The sequence below is a fragment of the Carlito syrichta genome, unplaced genomic scaffold (assembly GCF_000164805.1).
Source record: "Carlito syrichta isolate Samal-C Ts95f unplaced genomic scaffold, Tarsius_syrichta-2.0.1 Scaffold301784, whole genome shotgun sequence".
NCBI lineage: Eukaryota > Metazoa > Chordata > Mammalia > Primates > Tarsiidae > Carlito > Carlito syrichta.
The window spans coordinates 234145-260151 of NW_007245880.1; the positions used below are offsets into that span (position 1 = coordinate 234145).

Consider the following 26007-nt stretch of genomic DNA (forward strand, 5'->3'; position numbering starts at 1 on the left):
TCGTGGTAGCGCGCACCTGTAGTTCCAGCTACTTGAAAGGCTGAGGCAGAAGGATCGCCGGAGTCCAGTAGGTCGAGGCTGCAGTGGCCCGGAGCGGCCACTGCACTCCAGTCTGGGTGACAGAGTGAGACTCCAACTCAAAAAAAACAAAACAAAACAAAAAAAACCCTAAGCGTCAATAAATACAGGGGGGAAAATGTTCAATCTAATTTCTGATCAGGGAAATTCGAATTAAAACAAGATACTACTTTTTATTCATTAGTAAAAAACAGGCTTTTTATCTGTCTGAAGGAAAGCTAGTACACTAATGAATTCACAGTATTAGATTAGAAAAGATATCATCTAAAGACGAAAATGTTGCAAAATTTATACAAAATGTAAGTAACAGGAACAAATTGATAAAAAATAAATAAATAAAATAAAAGCAAAGCAAAATCATAGCCAAAGACACGAAAAGTATGTGTAATGCTTTCTTAGGGAGTCCTGGAAGTAAGTAAGGATTGGCAGTGGAAACAGTATGGTAATTAAAATTGAATTTATTCAAAATAATTGGACCAATTGAACTCTTTCTTTCCATCCTCTTCCCTGCCACAAGTCCAAGCACTCTGCACTCTGCTGAGAGGTCTACCCTATCCACCTTACAGCAAAGAAAAAGACCTTGCCCCTATACAAAAAATAAAAATTAGACAGTGTGCCTGTAGTCCCAGCAAGAAGCAAAAGGATCGCCTGAGTCCAGGAAATTGAAGCTCAAAAAAAGGGGTAAACATTCAACAATTGCTGAGACTAATGTATTAATTAATGTTGAGATCTCTCAAAATGCGGAAAAGAAAAATACTTTTAAGAAGTTAAGAGATGAAGAACAACTCAGGAAGTCCAAAATCAACCTAATATAATTAATTCAAGGCCAGGCATAGTGGTTCATGTCTGTAATCCCAGCAGTTTGGGAGGCCAAGGTGAAAGGATCAAAGGACTGCTTGAGCCCAGCCTAGGCAGCATAGTGAGACTGGGCATAGTGATGCATGCCTATGGTCCCAGCTACTCAGGAGGCTGAGGTGGAAGGATCACCTGAGTCCAACAGGTCAAGGCTGCAGTAAGCTGTGATCTTGCCACTGCATTCTAGCCTGAGTGCCAGAGTGAGACTCTGACTCAAAAAAAAAAAAAATTAAATCAACAATATCCTGAGCACCTACCATATACAAGACATTGTTTTTAAGCACTAAGGAAACATCAGTGAACAAAAAAGTTCCTGTCTTACATTTAAGTCATAGTAGACTAAAAATATATTAATATGTTAGACGCAATGAAGAAAAATAAAAGCATGATATGAAGTTAGTAGCAGGAGGATGCTTTCATAGAGGGTGATCACTCTGATTTGATTAGGTAACATCTGAGCAAGCACTTGAATAAAGTAACAGGGTAAGTCAGAAAGCAAGAAAAAAAGTAGTGAAAAGGGAAAATAAAGACACACAAAAAACTGATTTATATAAAAATTGATCTGACGTGAAAAAGGTCTTCACCCAGAAAGAGCTTGCCCAAGTACAGAGCATTACATCTAAGACACATCCAGTGACATAGAATTCAATGGTTAAAAAAAAGTATTAAAAGTTCCCATAGAGGGCTGGGCTCGGTGGCTCAGCCTGTAATCCCAGCACTTTGGGAGGCCGAGGTGAGTGGATTGCCTGAGTCCGTGGATTTGAGACCTGCCTGGGCAACTTGGCGAGACCTCATCTCTACAATAAATCAAAAATTAGCCGGGCGTGGTAGCACGCACCTGTAGTTCCAGCTACTTGGAAGGCTGAGGTGGAAGGATCACTGGAGCCCAGCAGGTCGAGGCTGCGGTGGCCGGGAGCGGCCACTGCACTCCGTCTAGGTGACAGAGTGAGACTCTAACTCAAAAAAAAAAAAAAAAAGTTCCCATAGAATAAAACTAGATTACCAAGAAAAGCATTACAGTAACTAGCTTCAGGGAATCAAAAGCATTCTCATCAGCCACTGTGAACAATACACAATCCCAATGGCTACCAACATAATCACAAAAAGAGCAGCAATGATACATCGTCACGTACTTCCTCATGGAAGTACAAAACATCATGACATATTTTAGCCCAAAAATTGAACCTGAATCCGATCGAGCCTCTAAACCCCCAATCCAAATTAACAGAAAATTTAGGAGACAAAGAAATGTTAAATAAAACACCTGGATGCAACTGGTAAATTCAAACTAAAAAAACTTCAGGGAACAAACAACCGAGTCTCTCTGAGAAATAAACTGCAAAGAGAAGGAGGGAAGGAGAAAGGGCAACATATAGATTAAAAGGTACCTGGGTGCAGTGGTTTTCGTCTGTAATCCCAGTACTTGGGCAGGCCAAGGTGGGAGAACTATCTGAGTCCAGGAGTTTGAGACCAGCCTGGACAACATAGTGAGCCTGGGTGACAGTGAAACCCTGACTCAAAAAAAAAAAAGATAGTACAAACCAATTGTAATACAGCTACCTTATCTGAATCCTGATTCACAGAAACACAGTTTTTAAAATATTATAAGACAATCAGAAAAAACTGAACACTGAATATCTGAGGATTAAAAAAAAACTACTCTGCAATCGCTAATAAAACGATGGATCTAGACAATAACAAATAGCTAGCAAAGTCATTACCACTGTAAGGCTGACGACACCTACACCAGTCGCTCAATCTTAATATCAAAATACCACCTATGAATACAACTAGATTAAATCTGCACACTTTCTGAATAGCTAGTGAAAAGAAACTATTGTGAATTTTTTAAAAAAAACATTGATAATCCTTATTATTGTAAACGTATGCAAAATTCCTTCCCTTTTTGTTGCATTACATACAGTGAAACTATTGTTACTTTTAAAGGTGTTAGGATTATATTTTAAAAGGGGATTTCTTATCTGCAAGAGTTATATACTACTGAAACACTTACACATGAACTAAAGACTCTGGGGCTCTGTAGTGGTGTGGAGCAAGTAAGGATACAGATGACAGAAGATTAGGAGAAAGTGGACAGTTGCTCAAGATGGAGATGACTCCACAAGAGTTAATGTTTGTGCTTTGTGTCCTATTTTTATGTTTGAAATATTCCATGATGAAAGGATTTAAAAAAAATAAGTTTACTTCTTAAAAATCTGAAACAACATTTTCAGAAATATTAAAATACACAAATACACACACTTACATGTCCTGAAAAACATAGGAAAACGAAAATCAAATATTTCTAGCAAACTATCATAAAGTTGGTTATTAAAAGGGTTAAACTATTTTACTTTATTTTCTTGCTATTTTGGGGTTATGCATGTTCAGTGGTTATGCCATTCATAATGACACATTTCACTACCCTTACCTCTCAATTTTGAATCTCAACTCTCCAAGGCATCTAGGTATTGATCTGCTGGAATCTCTCATTAGTAACAAAGTCTGATAGATTGGACAACAATGCTATTCCTCCGTGGGTTTCTTACAATGCTATTCCTCTGTAGGTTTCTTAGACAACAGATAATTTTGATTTTACTAAATTTTAAGTTATGAACCCACTTTTAATTGTATTCTAACTGTAGAAAGTCTGCTTGATAACTTTTCATGGTTTTAGTGAGCTCCTTCCTTTCCAAGAAATTCCACTTTATTTCCTGAAAAGGAAACAAGGTGTAAAATCTTTTCTATAGAGGCAGGCAGTCTTCCTCTTAGAAAACTAACAGAACTTGGCTTCCTACCCCTCACCTCCATGTAGCATATTAAATTATTGATTTAGACTTAAGTGCATCAGATTGAGTATCAATTTCAAAATTTAACCATGGCATAACTGACTTCTACTGGTAAAAAAGAAATTGCAAATGACTCAGTAAAGAAACCTGTCTAGTATTCTATTGAATCCCATTGACCTTCCAAATAATTTGAGTATCCACCAGCCTGTAAGCCTAACTTTTAAGAATCACAAATCCATTAACTATTCCTTTCAGAGATTACTCCAAAAATCAATAAACAGTCACTCAGTATCTATTGCATATGCCATGAAGGTGTTGTAAAGACCATAGAAGAGGCAGGCCTTGCAAAATGCTATAAGTAGGGTGATAAAATGTTTGTGGCATGATTAAGAAAAGAGGATTTGCCTTCATGGTCTTATAATATGCTTAAAGTATGGACGTCATATCTTAAAGTGCCAAATATAAAGCATAAAAGAATTTCAGAGTCTACAAGATAGTAGGGAAAACTCAAGGAGATCTGCATAGATATGTGATAGGAGACAGGTTTTTAAGAATGGGTAAAATCTAATAGGTGATATTAACAGAGGAAGAAACTACAAGTATGAAGGATAGAACAGACAAAGGCAAAGCGCTAGATCTAAGCACAGTAGAAAATGTGAGCCTGACAGAACAAAATGCACAGGTGAGAATATATGAAATAAAAGAACAGTATCCAAAATTATTGTCTCTGAAGACATCACCATTCTAGGATAAAAAGCACAATAGGGACCCCCTGCTAGTCTTTTATAGTGGATCAGATAAGTGAATATTTTTGGCCTCACATTGGGGCACAATAACAGGCTAACATATGAGAAAGATTCCTGACTATACTCTTTCCTCTAGTAATCTGAAAGGGAATGGAAAGAAAATCTTTTAAAATGTCATTCATTGTTTCTCCTACCATTTGATTAAGCAGTCTTCCACTAGAATAAAAATTTGATGTCAAAATGTAAAAAGAAATATGAAAACACCCAAAGGGAAAAAAAATGAAGGCAAAATAGCTGTCTTAGTAGCCATATTTCCAAGCATTGGAGTTTAGAAGCAAGCAACTTTTCTCCCCAGAGACCTCTGAAAACTTATTCAAAAGAGCATTACACTCAAACATTTTCTGCTAGTAACAGCTCAAAACTCTGTAATCTATCATCTGAGCAAGGTATACTCAAACTCATTGTCTACTTCACAAACTACCATGTTTCCTGTAGCATGCTAGTTCAAATAATGAAATGCTAAAGACTTGATTCTAATCTTAGATAATGTAAAGGTACCCTTTATATACTCATAAAGTAAGCAGCTAGTCATTATCAGCATGCACAAAAGTGACAGCGTATTTCACTAAACATATAGAAACCTTATGCTAAAACTAGGAATACTTCAGTTGAAAAAGTAGAAAAATAATGAAACCTGTCAGTTTTAACCCTAATTTTTTCCAAAAAAGAAAGTAAGTGAAAAAAAAGTAGTGGGAGCTTTGGGAAAAAATAACTATGTCACCTTAGAATTCATGATAGTAAAGATGGAAATCACAGCAAAAAGTATGCTGTATAAGAAAAAAGTATAATCTCACAGGAAAGGATAGTTCAAAAGTATAGAAAGATGCTCAAATAAAAAAACTCTATCTAAACATTAATTATCGAAATAAGAAAATAACAAAAGAAATGTAAGCCACAGAGGAATCTCTAAGATGTCCACATATTTAAAAAGAGCACATAATCAATGATTAATATAAAAGACTGGTATGAATCTATACAAGTAATAAAAACAAAGCTGAAGACTAAGGGTAATAAAAACAAATTATTCAGTTTTGTTAAGACTAGAAAGAAAAACTAGACAAGTTCAGAAACAATATGCTCTTTGGGGTAGGCATTAGTATAATGATAGGTGAAAGAAACTAATATTCAATTTTGCTCTCATCTTCTCTATTAAAAATAATGTGGGTTGGGCGTGGTGGCTCATGCCTTTAATCTTAGCACTTTAGGAAGCCAAGGTAGAAGGACTGCTTGAGTTCAGGAGTTTGACTGAGACCAGCCTGGGCAACAAAGATCACCTGAGCCTAGGAGTTCGAGACTGAGGTGAGCCATGACTGTGCCACTGCACTCTAGCCTGAGAGACAGAGTGAGATTCTGACTCAAAATTAATTAATTAATAATAATAATAATAATAATAATGTGCATTATTCTTAATACTGGACAGGGTAAAATAGAAAGAATTATTTCATTCATCCATCCATCTCCTTAGCTTATTCAAAATAATATACAGAGTGCTTACTATGGACTAGCACTGACTTAAAGGAACCTAAGACATAATTCTTTGAATTAAAGAAGCGCTCTGCTTAAAGGGGATAGTCACATGAAAACAAATAGAAATTCGAGAGAATGGAAAGCTACTTAGGGGTAAAGACCATGTCAAATTAATACTGAGTGTTTGCTGAATTGAAAACAATTATTAATAATTGGGCAATGTTAAACCAGAAGTAGCCAGGCATGGTGGCTCACACCTGTAATGCCAGCACTCTGGGAGGTGGAGGTGAGAGGATTACCTGAGCCCAGCCTAGGCAACTTGGTGAGACCTTGTTTCTACAATAAATACAAAAATTAACCAGGGGTGGCAGCATGTACCTGTAGTACCAGCTACTTGGAAGCCTGAGGCAAAAGGATTGCCTGAGCCCAGCAAGTTGAGGCTGTGGTGGCCATGAGCATACCACTGCACTCTAGCCTAGGCGACCAGAGAAAGTAAATAAATCCACAACAATGGTATGAACTGGGTGATAATCAACTCCATAGGAAGAGTACTGAGAGAAGAGAGGAGGTGAGCAGAAGCACGTTAGGGAGGGCTTCACAGATATGGAGATATTTGATCTTAAAATAAAAACAAGTATCTGACCTAACTAAGAGTCTACTATTGGTATAAATGAGTTTAAATCTCAGATTTGAACATATTCAATCGCAAGCATTAAAACTTGCAGTCACAACTAATAGATTTCCATTTATATTCTGAGCTATGCTGAGAACTAGACATGTGACAGAGCAACATAGTTCTGGTTTTCAAAAGAAGGTGACTGCCGGAGTCCAGCTCCACAGAGAGAGTCAGGGCCTGACTGGAGAGAATCGGGAACGGCGACAAAAAAAAGACGAAGACGACAGGAATCCTCTTCCTGGGGAGAACTCAGGACTCTGCCAATTTTTATTCAATTCTTACAAGCTTATATAGTTTTTTACTGACCCCCCTACCACAAAATGTATCCCATGTTGCACATTAAATGTTTACATCATGTTTTTTCTTTTGTTTATGGGGAAGTTGACCTTTACAAGTTTCATTTTGTTTCTTCCTGTTACCAGGTGGTGTAACAAAATACCAGCTGCCAATTTATCAGTCACGTCCTGTGACCTCTAGGTCACCTGAATCTCTTCCCTTCGCTATTCTATTTCTTTTCCTTTACTAATCTATTTTCTTAATTCTACCCTTATATATACTTTCAGCAGCAATATATTGACTTGTTTTTTCTTTTATATAACCACCCTTATCTTACCCACTACGAATTCTTAATACTATTAATTTAAAAATTTAACTTTCTTAATTCTAATCGCCTTATCTATATATTACTTGCTATTTTCTTATCACCTATTTTACATTTTATATTTCTAAACAAAACATGTCTAAATCTACACTTATATATGAAATTAATCTTACTTCTAATCCCAAATGTATTTATTTTTAAACCTACATTAAGTGTGTATAATTTTAAGTTCACCTTAAAACTTAATTATTTCCTATTCCTTATATTTAACTAATACCCACATCTATAATAAACATTTATCTTTTAATTATAACTGCTATTTATTTAATTCTAATCCTTACTTTAATTTTAACCTTCTAATTAAACTATAATATTTCTTAAATCAAAAGGCATGTCTGTGACTTGTTTTTCCCGAAAACACCTGTTTTGGAGACACTCTGTCTCAGTTTCTCACTTCCTCATCAATCACAACTGTAAATGTTGTTACTTATTTTTATTTTTATTTTTTTTTGAGTTGGAGTCTCACTCTGTCGTCCAGACTGGAGTGCAGTGGCCACTCCCGGCCACCGCAGCCTCGACCTGCTGGGCTCTGGCGATCCTTCCGCCTCAGCCTTCCAAGTAGCTGGAATTACAGGCGTGCGCTACCACACCCAGCTGATTTTTTGATTTATTGTAGAGATGAGGTCTCGCTGCCCAGGCGGGTCTCGAACCCACGGGTTCAGGCAATCCACTCACCTCAGCCTCCCAAAGGCGCGGGATTACAGGCTGAGCCACAGAGCTGGCTGTTGTTATTTATAAAGGGTGTGAGGAAGTACTTGTTTTTCCTTTTTAGCCAAAGGTTGCAAAATTCGCATTCCCTTGTCCCCTCAAGGGGGAAATTTTTGCTGTTGAGCCCTTTTTACATTTCTATACATGGGTTTACTGCTAATTCCACATCCTTGCACATTCTAGCTAATTCTTTTATTTATCAAGGGAAGTGTTTTTCAAGCCTAAGCATGCATTCCTTTAAGGCCAAAAGGAGTCCTTCAATAGGATCCATGGGGCTCTGCCTCCAGCATGGCCACTTCCCACTGGGGCTCTGCTCCCAGTCAGCGTTTTTCCCATTTTCGGGTAACCTCCAGTTTGCCTCGTTAGGGGTTGTGACTTCCGGCAGGTGACTTCCACAGGACTACAGACAGTAAACTTGACATCAATTCCCAGTAAAATTCTAGGTTTATTAGGAGGTTTATGAGGTCTGAAAAAAAAGAGGGGTGCTAACTAGTTTAAACAAATCAGGTAATATCTGATCAGAGATCTAAATGATGTGTGGAAAACCCATATGGTTACCTAGGGAAGGAGCAGGCAGGCAGAAGGAACAGTAAAAGCAAAGCCCCTGAAATAAGAGTGCTGGAAGCGCTAGAAAGCAAGGAGGCAGAGTGGCGTGAGCAAGGAGGAGTGACAGGTCACAAGAGGTTAAGGTTGTATCAGCCATAGACAGGAAGCATTACAGATTTTGTTTAGAGACGGGATCTATTAGGAGGCTTTGATAAGAACAGCAACATGACCATTCTTACAATTTAAAATAATCATTCAGACTGCTGTGGAAAAGAGACTACAGGGAGGAAGGAGGGAAACGTGGGCAGGGGGCAGGTGAGGGACAGGCAGGGTCAGAATGCTAACAGAGAAGTCTGGAACAATATGGCTAAGAAGAGGTGTGAAGTGAATGGGTTCGGGGTATTTTGAAAGCAGAGCTAACAGGATTTGTTGATGAAAACCAAGGAAAGGACTCAAGAATGATTCCAAGGTTCTTGGCCTGGACACTCAGAAGAATGCATCACTATTTATTGAGATGGGGAGAGACTGTAAAAGCAGCAAGGTATTTTTTTGTTTGTGGCCTTTTGGTGGTGTGATAGTGGGAGGGAGGGACCTAGAATTTACTCTAGGACATGTTAACTTTAAGATGCCTATTGGACATATAAAAAATAAGCTGGATATATAAATGTTAGAAAGAAGTCTGAAAATAAATTAGTAGTTGCCGGTCTTGAAACTACACAAGATCACCACCTAGAGAGTATAAAAAAAAAGTCCAAAGATTAAGTCCTGAGGCATTCACCCTTTCAAAGTCAGGAAGAGCCAAGGAGGACAATTCAAGAAAGGGGGAATAATCAATGCTGTCAAATGTAGCTCGTAGGTCAAGACGAGGACTGAGCAATGGCCAGTGAAATAGCTGCTAGCTATAGTTAACTAGAGAGGAAGACATCGATTAGGTAGAGAGATGAAACAGCTGCAGGTACCAAAAGGGAGTAGGATCAGTCAACCAACAGAGGGGCTGGTCTTGGCAGCACAGAGTTCATCTATTTTAACAGAAGATAAAGGGAGTATACAGGTTCAGATACACGTAGGTATTTTAAAAAATGTAATATCTGTTTTCCTTACTAGATAAATTCTTTTCAGGGCAGGACACATTTTATTTACCTTTCTATCCTTAGTACCTACTGCAAAATAAGTTAGTTGGATATTTATTTAACGAGTACTTAATCACTTTACAAGTATTAACTTAAAGCTTATACCAATATAAAGAAATGAGCATTCATATTTATTATAAATGAGGAAGCTGAGGAATAGAGGGTTTAAGTAACTTGCCTTAGTTCACACAGCTAATACAGCAGAACCAAAACTTAAACTCAAGTAAAATTTTAAAACCTATGCACTTAAACATTCTATACTACTTCCCAATACTTAACAGATTCAGAATAACCACAACAGCTTCACAGAGTAGAATGTTGGTTCAGACTGAATATGTCTTCTTCTTGTACTACCTTTAAACAATTTATTTGGGTCCCACCAGAATAAATATAAGACATAGAAAGCGTAAGACCGAGAAAGTATGTCTTAAATATGAATAACTATTAAGAGAATAAAAAGACAAGCCGCAGATTAAGAGAAATATTTGTAAAACATAACTGATATTCAAAATAGGTATATAGAGAACTCTTAAAACTCAACAACATGAACTCAATTAACAAATGGACAAAAGATCTGAAAAGATATACAGATATTTTGAAGATATACAAATGACAAATATGTATGAAAAGATTTTCACCATTATGTCATTAGGGAATTGCAAAGGAAAACAACAAGAGACCACTAACACACCTACTTGAATGGCCAAACTCCAAAGTGCTAACACTACCAAATGCTGATGAGAATATGGAGTAACAAGAACTCTCATTCACTTTTGATAGAAATGCAAAGTGGAACACACACTTTGACATACAGTTTGGCCGGGCTCGGTGGCTCAGCCTGTAATCCCGCGCCTTTGGGAGGCTGAGGTGAATGGATTGCCTGAGCCCGCAGGTTCGAGACCCGCCTGGGCAGCGAGACCTCATCTTTACAACAAATCAAAAAATCAGCCGGGCGTGGTAGCGCGTGCCTGTAATTCCGGCTACTCGGAAGGCTGAGGCGGAAGGATCGCCAGAACCCAGCAGGTCGAGGCTGCGGTGGCCGGGAGCGGCCACTGCACTCCAGTCTGGGTGACAGGGTGAGACTCCAACTCAAAAAAAAAAAAAAATACAGCTTGGCAGTTTCTTACCAAACTAAACTTGGTATTTATCCAATAAGTCACAAACTTATGTCCACACAAACACCTGCACACTAATGTTTTAATTGCCAAAACTTGGAAAGCAAGCAAGATGTCTTTCAATTAGTAAATTTGGATGAACAAACTGATATACATCCATACAAAGGAAGATATTCAGTAATAACAAGAAATGGGCTATCAAGCCACAAAAGACATGGAAGAACTTCATGCGCATACATTACTAAGTGAAAGAAACCAATCTGAAACGACTGCCTAATTCGAGCTGTATGATTATAGGAAAAGCAAATTTATAGAGATAATAAAACGATCAGTGGTTGCCAGGGGTTGTGGGGGGAGAGGGAGGGAGAAATGAATAGGTAGAACATAGGATTTTTTTTCCAGCTGGAGTCTCACTCTCTTGCCCAGGCTGGAGTGCAGTGGCACACTCACAATCACTGCAGCCTCGACCTGCTGGGCTCAGGCAGAGTCCTTCCACTTCAGCCTTCTAAGTAGCTGGAACCACAGGCGTGCAACACCACGACCAGTTAATTTTTTGATTTCTTGTAGAGGCAAGGTCTCACCAAGTAGCCCAGGCTGGTCTCAAACCTCTGGACTCAGGCAATCCTCTCACCTCGGCCTCCCAAAGTGCTGGAATTATAGGTTTGAACCACCATGCCCGGTCCAAAACACAGGACTTTTAAGGCAGTGAAACTACCCTGTATAATATCATAGTAGTGGATACAGGTCTTAAGCAACTAACAAAACCCACAGAGTGTACAACACAAAGGATAAATCTTAAACTATACATTTTAGTTAGTAATAATGCATTAATGTGTTCACTGGGAGAAAGATGGTGAGCACCTATATGAGAATTCTCTGTACTTCTCACTCCGGTTTTCTGAAAACCTAAAGCTACTCCCCAAAAAACCCTTTAAATAAAAAATAAAAATAGTTTCAGCTTTCTGTAAACTTCATATGTATCAACTATATGATGTGTTGGCCAAAACTGCTAATTAAATCATAGACTATGATGTGGTATGTGTAAAGACTTCAGAAAATGGTGCAAAAAATCTGCCGGACATGATGGCTTACGTGGTGGCTGTGAGCATGCCACTGCAGTTCAGCCTGGATGACTGAGTGAGACGCTAACTAAAAAAGCAAAAAAAAATCTGAATTAAAGTTCAGTATTTACCATCTCTCCTTTGGTAGAAGAATATTAGTACAAAGGTATTTTCCCTAATAAACTAGACAAGAATGTAATGACTGAAAAGCATCCAACGTCCCAAAGGAGATGCAAACATCCGTTGAAGGTTTAGACTATATAAGCCACAAAGTAGCTTCCCTAAAAGTATGTGTAGGATCCTATGAAATACATCACAGGATAGAAAGTTTAAAATAAGGTCATTACTTAAAGAAACACAGACAAACACTTCTCTCAAAATACTGAAATATTTCATAATTTCATTCTTTATTTTAAAAAGATCCAGGGTATTATGCATTAAAAAAAACTTGCCAATTTACTTTTCTTAATGCAGAAAAGTCTTACATTTAAAAGCAACAGAGGGGTCTTCAAAAGGCACAAAACCAGTATGGACTAACTGCCATACAAAATTTAATTTTCACCCTTTCATTCAACTACAACATACAGAAAGAGACCAATTAAGAAGTGGGGAGGATCCTGTTTCGTGTCATTGCTTGAAGTAACTTGTGAAAAAGCTCAAAGAAATGAAAAGAAAAAAATATATATAAATTCTTAAATCTCACTGATGACTACACCAGAATCTCTTCTTATTTCACCAACTGCTAAACTGGACATTGATTCCCCAGACTGTTCTTAAAAATCCTTTAAAAGAGTTAAGTTCATGTTCAGAAGCTGCATTCTGTAAATACTTATTTGTTAAAGCCAGTCAAGGAGATAATCAAGGGATAGAAAGAAAGGAATTGGACATAAACTGCTAAAACAAATCAGTGGTACACATGCTTTTCTGCTTCCAACTCCAGAGAGCCCTGTAACATTTTCTTTTTAGACTCTCCATAGCTCTCTAACATTCACACATGCAATTTAGGTGTTCAAAGAAAAGAGGTAGCACAGAGTTCATATGCCAATCTAGAGATTTCTATACCAATACATACACAGTATACATTGGAAACTACTGGACTACAAATGCTGCTTAATTAGCTGAAGATAATTCTCTTTCTTTACAAAGCAGTAAATCTCTGATGGCATTTTTTTCTCATTATCTTTTTAATTTTTCATAACTGTATTTATTCCTTCAGCTTTGCTTGTGAAGTTCTGTTCAGCAAAACTCAATTCCTTTTAACTGCAAATTCATTTCTTCCTTCTTTTTGATTCTTGCCCACCTTTGAGTCCCTCAATGCAGTACTATGTTAGAACAATAACAGCAACAAGAACAAAAATTAGTTGGGGTTTTTTTTCCATTTATTCCTCATCTTAAGGATTCAAATGGTCTCATATAGTTTTATATTTAATATCTTTGCTAAATGATGGCAAAACCTCTTATATGATGTTGAAGTTTTTAGAAATAACACATCAATAAGCGATGGCCACCATCAATTCTTTATTTTTCCTTAGCTTTATTAAGGTACAGTTGACAAATAAAACGTGTATATATTTATGATATACAATGTGATGTTTTGATATGTGTATACTGAAATGGTTAAATCAAGCTAATTAATGTAGCACCTCACTATTCTTATTTTATGGTGAGAACATTTAAGATCTATTCTCTTAGCAATTTGCAAACACACATATTATTATAAAGTCACTATGCTGTACAGTAGGTCTCCAGAACTTATTCTAAGGCTCTCACTGAAACTGTCCACCTGAAACTTTGACTGCTTTATCCAGTATCTCCTCATTCTCTAATTCTTTATGATAGCCTCGATAAAAGGAGTGGTCTCTCAACTTCATCATCTATAGAAACCTATTAGTGAAAACATTTTAAAGAATTTGCCCCAAGCCGGGCTTGGTGGCTCAGCCTGTAATCCCGCGCCTTTGGGAGGCTGAGGTGAGTGGATTGCCTGAGCCTGCGGGTTCGAGACCCGCCTGGGGCAGCAAGACCTCATCTCTACAATAAATCAAAAAATTAGCTGGGTGTGGTAGCGCATGCCTATAATTCCGGCTACTCGGAAGGCTGAGGAGGAAGAATCGCCAGAGCCCAGCAGGTCGAGGCTGCGGTGGCCGGAAGCGGCCACTGCACTCCAGTCTGGGCGACAGAGTGAGACTCCAAATCAAAAAAAAAAAAAAAGAATTTGCCCCAGTATATATTTCTATTTACTTATAAATATGTACTATTATAGTAATAATCAGAAATTTTAAGAGACTTAAATATAAGTTTGTACATGTTTATTTATTTTCATTCATTTATTTATTAGGGCGAGGTCTTATTATGTTGCCTAGGATAGTCTTGAACTCCTGGACTCAAGCAATCCTTTTGTCTGGGCCTTCCAAAATACTAGAATTACAGGTGTGAGCCACCGCATCCCACCATTTAAGTTAGAAGTTCTGGTATTTTCTTCCTACATCCCCTCAGAGTGTGATAATCACACTTTGATGGTCATCTAAAAGAAACCCATAGAAAACATCCATTCTAAGCTTTGACAATCAAACATTTTCTCCTACTAAAGTCTGCCTTTCAATCTCTTGAAGCTCTTGTTAACAAGATAATTCTTACAGCTGTCTAACATTCAGTAGCTCATAAACTAGAAGGCCAAAATACAGTCACAGGGGTCAACTAAATAATTTTGTTTAAAGGATGGGCTGAGATTAGGATCTAACCAAAGCAAAACTCTGTGTATTTTGTGTGTGTTTGTATGTTTTTAATAAAAAAGGGAAATAATTTTCACATGAGAAAGTTAATGTATAAGACTCAATAAAAAATGTAGTAAATATCTCATTTATTTTAATGACTGTATTCAAATGAACATATTTTAAGGAATTATTAAACAGCCTAAAGACTAAAGCATCTTTTCTTTTCCACCAATAGAATAAAGAACGTAGAAATAACAGAAAAAAATATGTATTTCACTCTGCTTCCATTGAACAATTTAAGTTCAAACACTTAAAGTTATTAAGCATTCTTCCCAAATACAAACGATGTACTAGGCCCTGGTCTTTAAAAAACCTGACAGCTAGAAAGGAACTTCAAGATGAAGGCCAAACATCCAACTATTGCTTGAATCTGCTCCACAATACTGCCACCAAGTGGCAGTTTATGCAGTCTGTGCTTGAACACTTTCAGCAACAGGAACATATATAAGAAGACCACTGCATTTTTCTGACACCTCTGATTATTTGAAATAAATGAATTGAACCAAAAAATTATAGTCACTGACAACTTTATCTACTGGTCTTATTTTTTTTCTCAGATGCCACAAAGAGCAAATCTAATCACTCCACATTCGACAGTCCTTTAAACATTTTTAAATTACTATAAACCTCAACTCTATTCTTCATTCTAACTTAACCTAGCTATATCTCATTTATAGTTTTAAATTTTTTCTCATGACAACTTCTGAGAATAAATGCAAACATAAGAATTTAATTCTTTAAGTTATAAATGAAAAGAATTTGCAAAACTACACATATCTCCAGGCACCGGAGTTCTTCCTCTTTGCACCTCCATGGCTGGTCTTCAAATTATTAAAGTTACCATTAGAAAAATCACAGCAAAGGCCGGGTTTGGTGGCTCAGCCCGTAACCCCGCACTTTGGGAGGCCGAGGTAAGTGAACTGCCTGAGCCTGAGGGTTCAAGACCTGCCTGGGCAACTTGGTGAGACCTCATCTCTACAATAAATCAAAAATGAGCTGGGCGTGGTAGCGTGCACCTGTAGTTCCAGCTACTTGGAAGGCTGAGGCGGAAGGATCGCTGGAGCCCAGCAGGTTGAGGCTGCGGTGGCCGGGAGCATGCCACTGCACTCCAGTCTGGGTGATAGAGTGAGACTCCAACTCAAAAAAAGAAAGAAAGAAAGAAAGAAAGAAAGAAAGAAAGAAAGAAAGAAAGAAAGAAAGAAAAATCACAGCAAAATAGGCTGCTGACACCAGGAAGGGAACATTCTAAAGAACTCTGTGTATATTTAAAGTTATAAACTTTAAAGCAACAATTTAAATATAGACCAATATTTTATTACTGCTGAATGTCTCGAATAAACTTATTTACTTATAAATAAGTCTACAGGAAAATAATTGATTACCATTAGTAGAGATTTATTTGCTAAAAATATTAAATACCTTAAATAGTTTTTTAGAAAACTACAGCACAAATGACCAATTTAGGAAATGTATAAAAGCCATAATTATTTGAAAAGCAGCTATCCCTGAAATTCACCAGAAAGTTAACATAAGATCTCAAGCTTGCACATAGGAGTTTGCACAGGTACATGTGCATGCACACATGTACCTCCATACAAACAGCTGTGTTAAAGTGTAAAACTATAACTGATATTTCTTACACAACTGCCCTCTGGCTAAAATGCATAACTTAAACTATTTCTAACAGAAGAGTTTCTATTTTACTAGACTACTAATCATTCAACCAACAGATTACATTTACATCTAAATAACAGTTTCACAGTAAAAGTAGTTCCTTTCATTAGTCCATTATTCAAGTGTGGTAGAAGTTAGAGTGCAATCTGATGCTCATCTTCAACACTGCCAGAAATATGGTATTTTCTACCAATAAAATGAATGTTTTCAGTACTAGACAAAAACATGCCAATTTCAAATGGAACAAATTCATAGTTAATACTTGAGTATTGGCCGGGCACGATGGCTCACACCTATAATTCCAGCATTTAGGGAGGCCTAGATGAGAGGATTGCCTAAATCCACAGGTTCGAGACCAGCCAGGGCAACTTGATGAGACCTCCTCTCTACAATAAATCAAAAAAATTAGCCAGGTGTGGTGGTGCACACCTGTAGTTCCAGCCACTTGGAAGGCTGAGGGAGAAGGATTGCCTGAGCCCAGGAGGTTGAGGCTGTGGTGGCCATAAGCATGCCACTGTACTCCAACCTGGGTGACAAAGTGAGACTCAAAAAAAAAAAAAGAAAAAGAAAAAAATACTTGAGTATTATTCAGGTAATAGTTCAGTATTTTAGAAGTTCAAAAAATTGAAACTGTTATATAAACAATTTGTATAATATACCAATAATAAGTCATATAATAAAATTAATTTTATTGTGAAAGAGCAAAAAGAAATTTCTATGTCGGTTGGGCGCAGTGGCTCATTCCTGTAATCCCAGCACTGTGGGAGGCCAAGGTGAGGGAATCTCTTGAGCCCAGGAGTTCAAGACCAGCCTAGGCAACATAGCCACATAAGCTGTGATCCTGCCTGGACAACAGAGTGAAACCTTAATTTAACTAAAAAAAATTTCAATGATGATTTATATTTTGATCTGCTAAACAAGGAGATACTTTAATTTTAGGACTAAATAAGCTTCAATGAATTTTCTCAAATGGTCAAGCCATCAAAATGACAATACATTTACAAGCTGCATTATATTCTGCTTTTATTGAGCTCACTATGACCAAGAATAGCTAGGAATGATAATAACAAAAATAATAACTAGAAAGAACAGCAAGAAAACGTGTATTTGAACGTTATACATATTACAAATAGACAATATTAGTTCATTTTTAAAAAGGGGAATAATCTTTACTGAGCCTACTAGGACTCCTATTTCTTGATACACACCTCAGCTTCTTCAGTAACTCCAAGCAAGTTACTATCTGGTTCAGACTTTAACTATACTAATATTTATACAAAAGATACTCTACATAATGAATCTTATAGGTAACTTATGTTTATCCCATTATGCAACAAAAGTTTATATTTTAGCCACTTTATAGAAATGTTTCTAAAAAACTTGTTTCTCTGCTTTAAAAAAAACCAGTGGAAACTCAATTTAACCATTTTCTACAGATTTAGTCACAATATGAACATGAATTGCATTGTACAGTGGCACTGCTATACTTTGATCTTATGTCTTCTCACCTCTACTTGATGCCATCAGTATGTTCTTGAAGTTTCTGATGCTGACATATAAGCTCCTAAGCATAAAAGGCCTAGACTTTTGACATCTGGCTCATCTGAGGTCTTTTTCTCTCCCTCTTTGCACTTCCATAGCTGTTTTTCAAATTGCTGAACTTACCATAAGAAAATCACAGCAAAATAGGCTACTGACACTAGGAAGGAGTTCTAAAGAACTTGGTGTGTGAACATGGAAGTAGAAAAGCATCTTCCCTTAGAAGGCAATACTGGCTAATTTGTACAATGTGGTTCCCATTCGTTCTTCCCAATCTAGGTTTTTCTACCCTTAATATGACATTTTCCTTTCCCTAGATGATCTATTATCATACCTTCCATACTGCCTGCTCATTTGATACAAAGAATAAAAACAAAGAGAGAAAATAATTGCAGTACAGTCTAATTATACATGAGGTGTAAAAGGGTTACATGACTATGATTACATTATATGAAAACAATGTGTGTTTAGCATGTTATTTATATACAGCAAATAAATGTCAATGAAACCATGAATCTAAGTTTATGCCTGTGGGGGTTCTCAGAAGTAGTCAGAATGCAAAGATATAATTTTATCTGGTTATTTACAAAGCTATAGCAACAGGACTTCTAAAAAGCATTGGTAATACTTAAAACATCAGAAATATTCATACTCTAGTACATAAATTAGAATTACAGAATATCTAGATTTTGCTCTCTACATATAAATTGAACAAATTGCAAAACTAATTATCCAACTTTTTTTTACATTGTTAATTAAGCATTAGTAACAGATTACCGTTTTTAAAAAAATTCTGCCTCACTAATGAGTTGCTTTTGTCTACCAAATAAGTTAATATGATCCAACTTTTAGAGAAGCTATTCTAAGCCATCAAAGTTTAGGTGCTTATGAAACAAATAACTCAATCTTCTTAACTGTAACAGGTTCTTCCTGCTTTGATTTAATTTTATCAGGAAAAAAATGTGAGATGGCATATAAGTAACTAATAAAACCTTATTTCTCAATTTTTCCTACTAGAAAAGAAGCAAAAAAATATATTTAAAAGACTAACTTCATTAATCTACTTGGCTTGAATAAATTAAAATTACCACTTTATCTCTGCTAACTAGTAATGTCAAAAACTACTGATTTGGCTGGGTGTGGTGGCTCAAGCCTGTAATCTCAACACTTCAGGAGGCCGAGGTGACGGGACTGCCTGAGCTCACAGGTTCGACACCAGCCTGGGCCACTTGATGAGACCTCATCTCTACAATAAATCAAAAAATTAGCCGGGTGTGGTAGCACGCACCTGTGGTTCCGGCTACTTGGCAGGCTGAGGTGGAAGAATCTCCTGAGCCCAGCAGGTCGATGCTGGGGTGGCCATGAGCATGCCACTGCACTTCAGCCTGGGCGACAGGGTGAGACTCCAACTCAAAAAAAAAAAAAAAAAAAAACCAAAGCAAAGCCAAATAAAAACTACTGATTTAAGTAAAGCAATAAATAAAGAAGAAAGAAAGCAAACAAGGACAAATTATGCCAAAAAAATAGTTATTCTGTAAGACTTAGTTTTTTTTTTCATATACAGCCCAAAGCTATCTAGTTAACATATCTTCAATGTCTTGCAGTTCAGGATATAGAATAGAAATTACTGAAATAAAATTATTTGAGATGACAAAACTTTTCTGGTGACAACTATAACTAACTATACATCACAAGGTAGAACCACTCCAGTACTCCAAGAAGTAATAAGATAAAGGATGTATTCTTCACTCTTTTCATCTTGGACCAAATAAACTACTCTGTTCCCCATCTATAAAATGGGGGTGAATGTGAACACTGTAAAAACTTATTATCGGTAAAATGCTTTTACTCTTCAGGCAAATTTTATACAAAAATTAAGTATTGGATTCATACCTTGTTTTAATTCCAAACCTTCAGGTTGCTTGTTCTCTCTCAGGGATGAAGTAGAATCTATACAGATGTCTTGCCTGAGTAATGAAAATAAATAAGATCAAATTTTAAAGCTATATTCAACTACAAAATATTTACTGCCCAAGTTTCTAGAATTAAGTTAGGCACTTGAGAAGACACACTAATTTCTTCTAAGCCCCCAGGGTACTATTTAGTGCACTCTAGAAACACAGAAACATGTATGTAAGTGTCAGAAGCAGCAGCTACAAACTAGTACCAATTTAAGCATTATATTTCTTTGTAAAATCAAGGGGCGAACCTGAAAGGTACATAAAAGTAATTTTTTCTTCCTTCCAATACTCTGTAGGGTAGCTGATGGGAGAAATCACAACTCACAGCAGTATCCAATAATTTTCAAGTTCAACTGCTAAATTTAATGGGCATTTTGGCATTCAAATTACTTTATAGTAATTTAATTTCATACCTCAAATGCTTTGATGTCTACAGTATGGGGAAAATACATATTTTATATGTAATATACATATGTAATCAAAGTAAATGGATTAAATGTAAGATCACACAAAAAAGTTTCAATTCACTGTGTTCTGTAATAGAGCTGCAAACTAATGGACTTTTTTAGATGGTATTATACCATCTTAATATCGACATTACAGATGCTTTTCGCCAAAAAAATCAAGAAATTACCTGTAAATATTCAAATGAGATAGGTGACCATTTTCTTCAAAGTAGATATATCTATTACCTTCTGAGAATTTTTATATACATTCTAAATTTTACATACTAGATATATTTAGGAAATTTTCCTGCTCATAAAACTATATATATCCAGTTAACAGTAACAAATCCCTCAAATAACAAAAGGATAAAAAGCCAGGTTCGGTGGCTCAGCCTGTAATCCCACGCTTTGGGAGGCTGAGGTGAGTGGATTGCCTGAGTCCGTGGGTTCAAGACCCGCCTGGGCAACTTGGCGAGACCTCATCTCTACAATAAATCAAAAAAATTAGCCAGGCGTGGTAGCACGCGCCTGTAGTTCCAGCTACTTGGAAGGCTGAGGTGGAAGGATCGCTGGAGCCCAGCAGGTCGAGGCTGCAGTGGCCGGGAGTGGTCACTGCACTCCAGTCTGAATGACAGAGTGAGACTCCAACTCAAAAAGAAAGGATAAAAAAAAAGACTTGTGATTATTTCTTTGAGGAGTGTACAGTATTTTTTCCAGTCTGCATACTTGACACTTATATGTTTGTTTTGTATGAAAACTTCACTAACATAAGCACAAACTGAGACTACAAAATTATTTGGCTTTGGTATTAATTATGACATCTGAGAGATTTATAATTGAGATGTCTCAGTGTTTTATACTTCTGTCACCTACTCAGATCTCATTCTTTCACAGGAATGACTGGCAGATCCCAAAGAGGATATCAACAATCCTCCGTGGCAATTCAGAGACAAATTAAATGCCAAAATACTACATTAAGAGATTTGCAAGGTTTAAAGTTAAAACGTACTACCCTAAGTAGGTAAAATGAGATTTTTATCTACTGGGAACATTAGCTTATTTCTAAGTATCTTCCTTTAGAGAAAATGTCTGCTTTTATACATCCTTGAATGGCACCTAACTCTCCTAAAAACATACATCTATACCTACAAAAAATGACTTCAAGAAAATATAATGTAACATCATTAAAAAAGAAGATGGATATATGCAATACTCTAAGAAAGACACATTGTCTATATAATATTCTAGCTGAGAAAGTATAACCTACATTATGGATAATCACCAGACAAACCCAAAATGGAAATGAGTAATGTTCTATTAAGGGAAGTTCGATGTCACTGCTATAAAAGACAAAGGCTGTGGAAATATTCCAGGTTAAAGGAGGCTAAAAAGCCAAGACAATTACATGTTATAACTGACCTGAGACTGCTGAACTGGCAGAAGGGAAAATGTTATAAAAGATATTACTGAGTCAAAAGACAAACTGAAATACTGATGGAAGACTGGACAAAAGCAATATATCAATGTTAAATTTACTTAAGTTGATGCCGTATTATGATTATATAATAGATTATCACTATCCAATGTAGTATTTAGGGAAACATGTCATGACATATGCAACACAGACCCAAATGTTTTATTAAATACACACAAATATATATAAAGAAGTGTGTAAATGGGATACAATATTAATAAGTAAATCTAGATTAAAGGTATATGGAGGTTTCTTGTACTATTCTTATTCTTACAACATTGTAGGGAGTCTGAAATAATTTGAGAAAGTAAAAATTTATTATCTCCAAACAAATTTAATTAATAATAATGTAATTTTAAAATGCCCTAATGCAATAAAATTGCTTTCCCTGTGAAAGTTCCTTAAAGCCCTTTTATATAAAATTGGAACCCTCTGTAAAGGCTATCTGCTGTTATAAACAATTTATTTTAGTGCCCAAACTTAATTTGTATGACAATCTATTGAACCTTAAGTTAGGTTTCATCAGGCTGTTGTTGAAGAAAGTCACCAAACAGAATTTCAGACAATAGGTGTAAGTACACCACCCTGTGGCAGAAAAGTGAAAAGCTTGATGCCTTTACATCAATATTAACTAAAGTTGAAAAAAAAAATCTTGGAAAATAGTTTTCAGTAGTTTGAAAATTTAAAATATATACTAGCTAATTTTTCCAAGATATACTTTACAACTAAACTTATCATATAGGTTCAGAGTTCTTCTAATACAATTTAAAAATCTCTACTAAAATAGTATGAAAAACAAGATATTTATAAAAAGGAAATATCTTTAATTGTAAGAAAATCATAATATGTACATACATCATTGTATTTCTAGTTTATAAAAATAAAAACTTTGTCTACTCTCAGATGATAGGACATACTAGGTGCCAGACTGAGAAAAACTAAAGCAAATCCAATTTATATAAATGACATTGAAGTACTATCAAACACTTCAAAATTAAGTAAAAATTTTATTAAGTAAAAATTTTATAACTGGAGAGCACAGAAGAAGGGAACACATCACCAGAGCCAGTGTGGGTTAACAATTTTGCAATTACCTTTGTATTCCTTTCCATTTAAATAAAAGAAAAAAGGCCAGGCACGGTGGCTCAGGCCTGTAATTCCAGCACTTCAGGAGGCCAAAGTGAGGAGATTTCCTGAGTCTATGGGTTCAAAAACAGCCTGCGCAACTTGGCAAGACCTCATCTCTACAATAAATCAAAATATTAGCCAGGCATGGTAGCGCATGCCTGTAGTTCCAGCTACTTGTAAGGTTGAGACAGAAGGATTGCCTGAGCCCAAAAGGTCGAGGGTGGGGTGGCCATGAGCCTGCCACTGCATTCCAGCCTGGGCGATAGAGTGAGACTCCAACTCAAAAATATAAAAAGGCTGTTCTTATTTTTCTAATTCCTTTCTATCTACAGTATTCATTCTTTTTTTTTTTTTTTGAGTTGGAGCCTCACTCTGTTACCCAGGTTGGAGTGTAGTGGTACACACTTATGGCCACCCTAGCCTCAATCTGCTGGGCTCAGATCCTTCTGCCTCAGTCTTCCAAATAGCTGGAACTACAAGCATGTGCCATCAAGCCCAGTTAATTTTTTTTTTAATTGTAGAGACGAGGTCTTGCCAAGTTACCCAGGTTGGTCTCGAACCCCTGGGCTCAGGCAATCCTCTTGCCTCCCCTCCCAAAGTGCTAGGATTACAGGTGTAAGCCACCATGCCCGGTCTTCAATGCTCATTCTTAAAAGCAGCTTAACTTACAAGCTTGGCTGTGAATCATAAATGAGCCCTGTACTTATTACTGGGATTTAAAGTCTCAAACCAACATCAGTCCAACTTTCTCTTAGCCCTGAAAGTTACCCAGTCTCTACCTTTTTTTAGCAACTCAGTGAATTTTATTTTTTATCAGAGTAATACACTAGGGAGATGTGTAGAACTTAATCAAGAACAACATACATGTGAATTCCTAAAGGATTAAAATACATTTGTAAACAGTCAAAGTGAATTTCTTGTCCAAATGTAAAATATTGTGGAGGTACCTCAATGGAAGGATAAACAAGATCAAACCAGCCTGATTCTCATTTTGGCAAAAGTTAGCAGATAAAGAATGAGGCATAACAAAAGGTTTAATTCTGGATTCCCTCTATATGCCTAGGGAAAAAAATAGAAGCTGAATAAATCCAGTCTATTTTCCTGAGAAATTTCTACTATTAAAAATAAGAGACAGGTAAATAAAACAAAAAACAGGACAGCTAAAAACAAACAATTTTTAAAAAGAACAGCACTACCAGATTTTGAGACCTTAAAGTTATAATAATCAAGACACTGTGGTAGTGAAGAAAGGATAAAGAAAGATAAATGGAACAGAGTAAGAGTCTAGAGATAGATTCACACATATATGATCAGTTGATTTTCAACAAAGATACAATGGCAACTTAATGGAGAAAAAATTGTCTTTGAATAAATGGTGGAAGTATAATTGGGTATCTATATATGGATATGATTTTCTATCCATACCTTGTGCCATATACAAAAAATAACTCAAAATGGATTAGAGACCTAAACATGCAAACTTCTAGGAGATGCAAGAAAACACCTTTGTGATCCTGGATTAAACAAACCTGTCACCAAAACCACAATCTATAAATAAAAATAACTGATTAAGTTGGACTTCACTGAAATTAAGCTTTTGCTTTTCCAAAGTGACTAAGAAAATGAAAAGGCAAATCAGTCTGGGAGAAAATACTTGCAAGTTACCCACCTGATGAAGAACTTGTATCTAGGATATTTAAAGAACTCTCACATCAAAATAATAAGAAACAAACTACCCAATTAAAAAAATAGGTCAACAAATTAACAGTCACTCCACCAAGAAATATATACAGATGGCAAAGAACACAATAATAGATATTCGACATCATCAGTTATTAGGGAAATGCAAATTAAAACCACAATGCAATACTACTATACATATATTAGAACAGCTAAAATAAAAACTACAGACAAATGGAATTCTCATACTTGATATCAGCAAGGATGCACATATGACTCAGCAATCTCGTTCATAGGTACTTCCCCCGCTAAAATGAAAAACTTGTATAATTACACAAATATTTGAAATCACCAAAAACAAGAAATAACTCAAATGTCCCTGTATTAATTTTCTAATGTTGCCATAGAAAACTGCCACACACCTGGTGGTTTAAAACAACATAAATGTATTATATTATAGTTGTGAAGGTCAGAAGTCTGGTATGGGTCTCAAGGGACTAAAAGTATAGCTTCCATAGGCTGCATTCTTTTCTGGAGGCTCTAGGGAAGAATCCGTTTCCACTCTTTTTGGTTTTTGGCAGAATTCAGTTTCTTGCAGGTTTAGGACCAAGGTCCCTGTTTTCTTGTTGGCTGTAAGCTAAGGACCATTCCTAGCTCCTAGTCAAATCCTTCTCATGTCACATCTCTCCGATCCACTCTTCTCTCTTCCTCTTCCACTTTTAAGAACTCATGTGATTAGAATGGGCCAGAGTAGATAATCCAGGATAATCTCCCCATCTCTAGGTGCTTATCTTTAATCAAATCTGCAGAATCTCTTTTGTTAGGTAAAGTAGCATACTCTCAGGATCTGGATATTAGAGTGTGAACATCTTTGAGGCTCCATTATTATTATTTTGCCTACCATAGAACCTCAGTCAAGGAAAGGATAAACAAACTAGTTTATATCTACACAATGGGATACTAACTACTCAGCAATAAAAAGAAAGACTACTGATATATGCAACAAGGTGAATGAATCTCAAATACATTCTGCTAAGTAAAAGAAGCCAGAGGGTTATATATTCTATCTTTCTATTTATATGGCATTCTAAAAAAAAAGAAAAGGCACTGGGACAGAAATCCGGTCAGTGGTTGTCAGGAGTTGGGTATCAGATAAGGAACTGACTACAAGAATCATGGAGGAAATTTTGGTATTCAACTGCATTGGTAGATACTACCATTCATTTGCCCAAACTTACAATATAGCAAAAAAGGTGAATTTTACTGGATCTAAATTATACATTAAAAACATTTTTTAAAAATTGGAGTACCACAAAAGCCTTAGAACAAGTTCAGAACAATTAAGCATACAGCTGTCAACTATACCTTCAAACACTATGGAATAAGGTGAAACAATCTTAATTTTTCTCAAAGGGCTTTTTCAAATAGCAAATATATTAATT

The 26007-nt window shown here is 36.3% G+C and overlaps 1 protein-coding gene across 1 annotated transcript in view; it reads right to left on the reverse strand.

Moving 5' to 3' along the window:
* The window catches only part of CAAP1 (caspase activity and apoptosis inhibitor 1), a 63647-nt gene that overhangs the window by 8369 nt on the left and 29271 nt on the right, over positions 1–26007 (reverse strand). The window contains exon 6 of the mRNA XM_008055224.2: positions 19770–19843. Coding sequence (XP_008053415.1) covers positions 19770–19843 — 74 coding nt within the window. The remainder of the gene's footprint in view (positions 1–19769; positions 19844–26007) is intronic.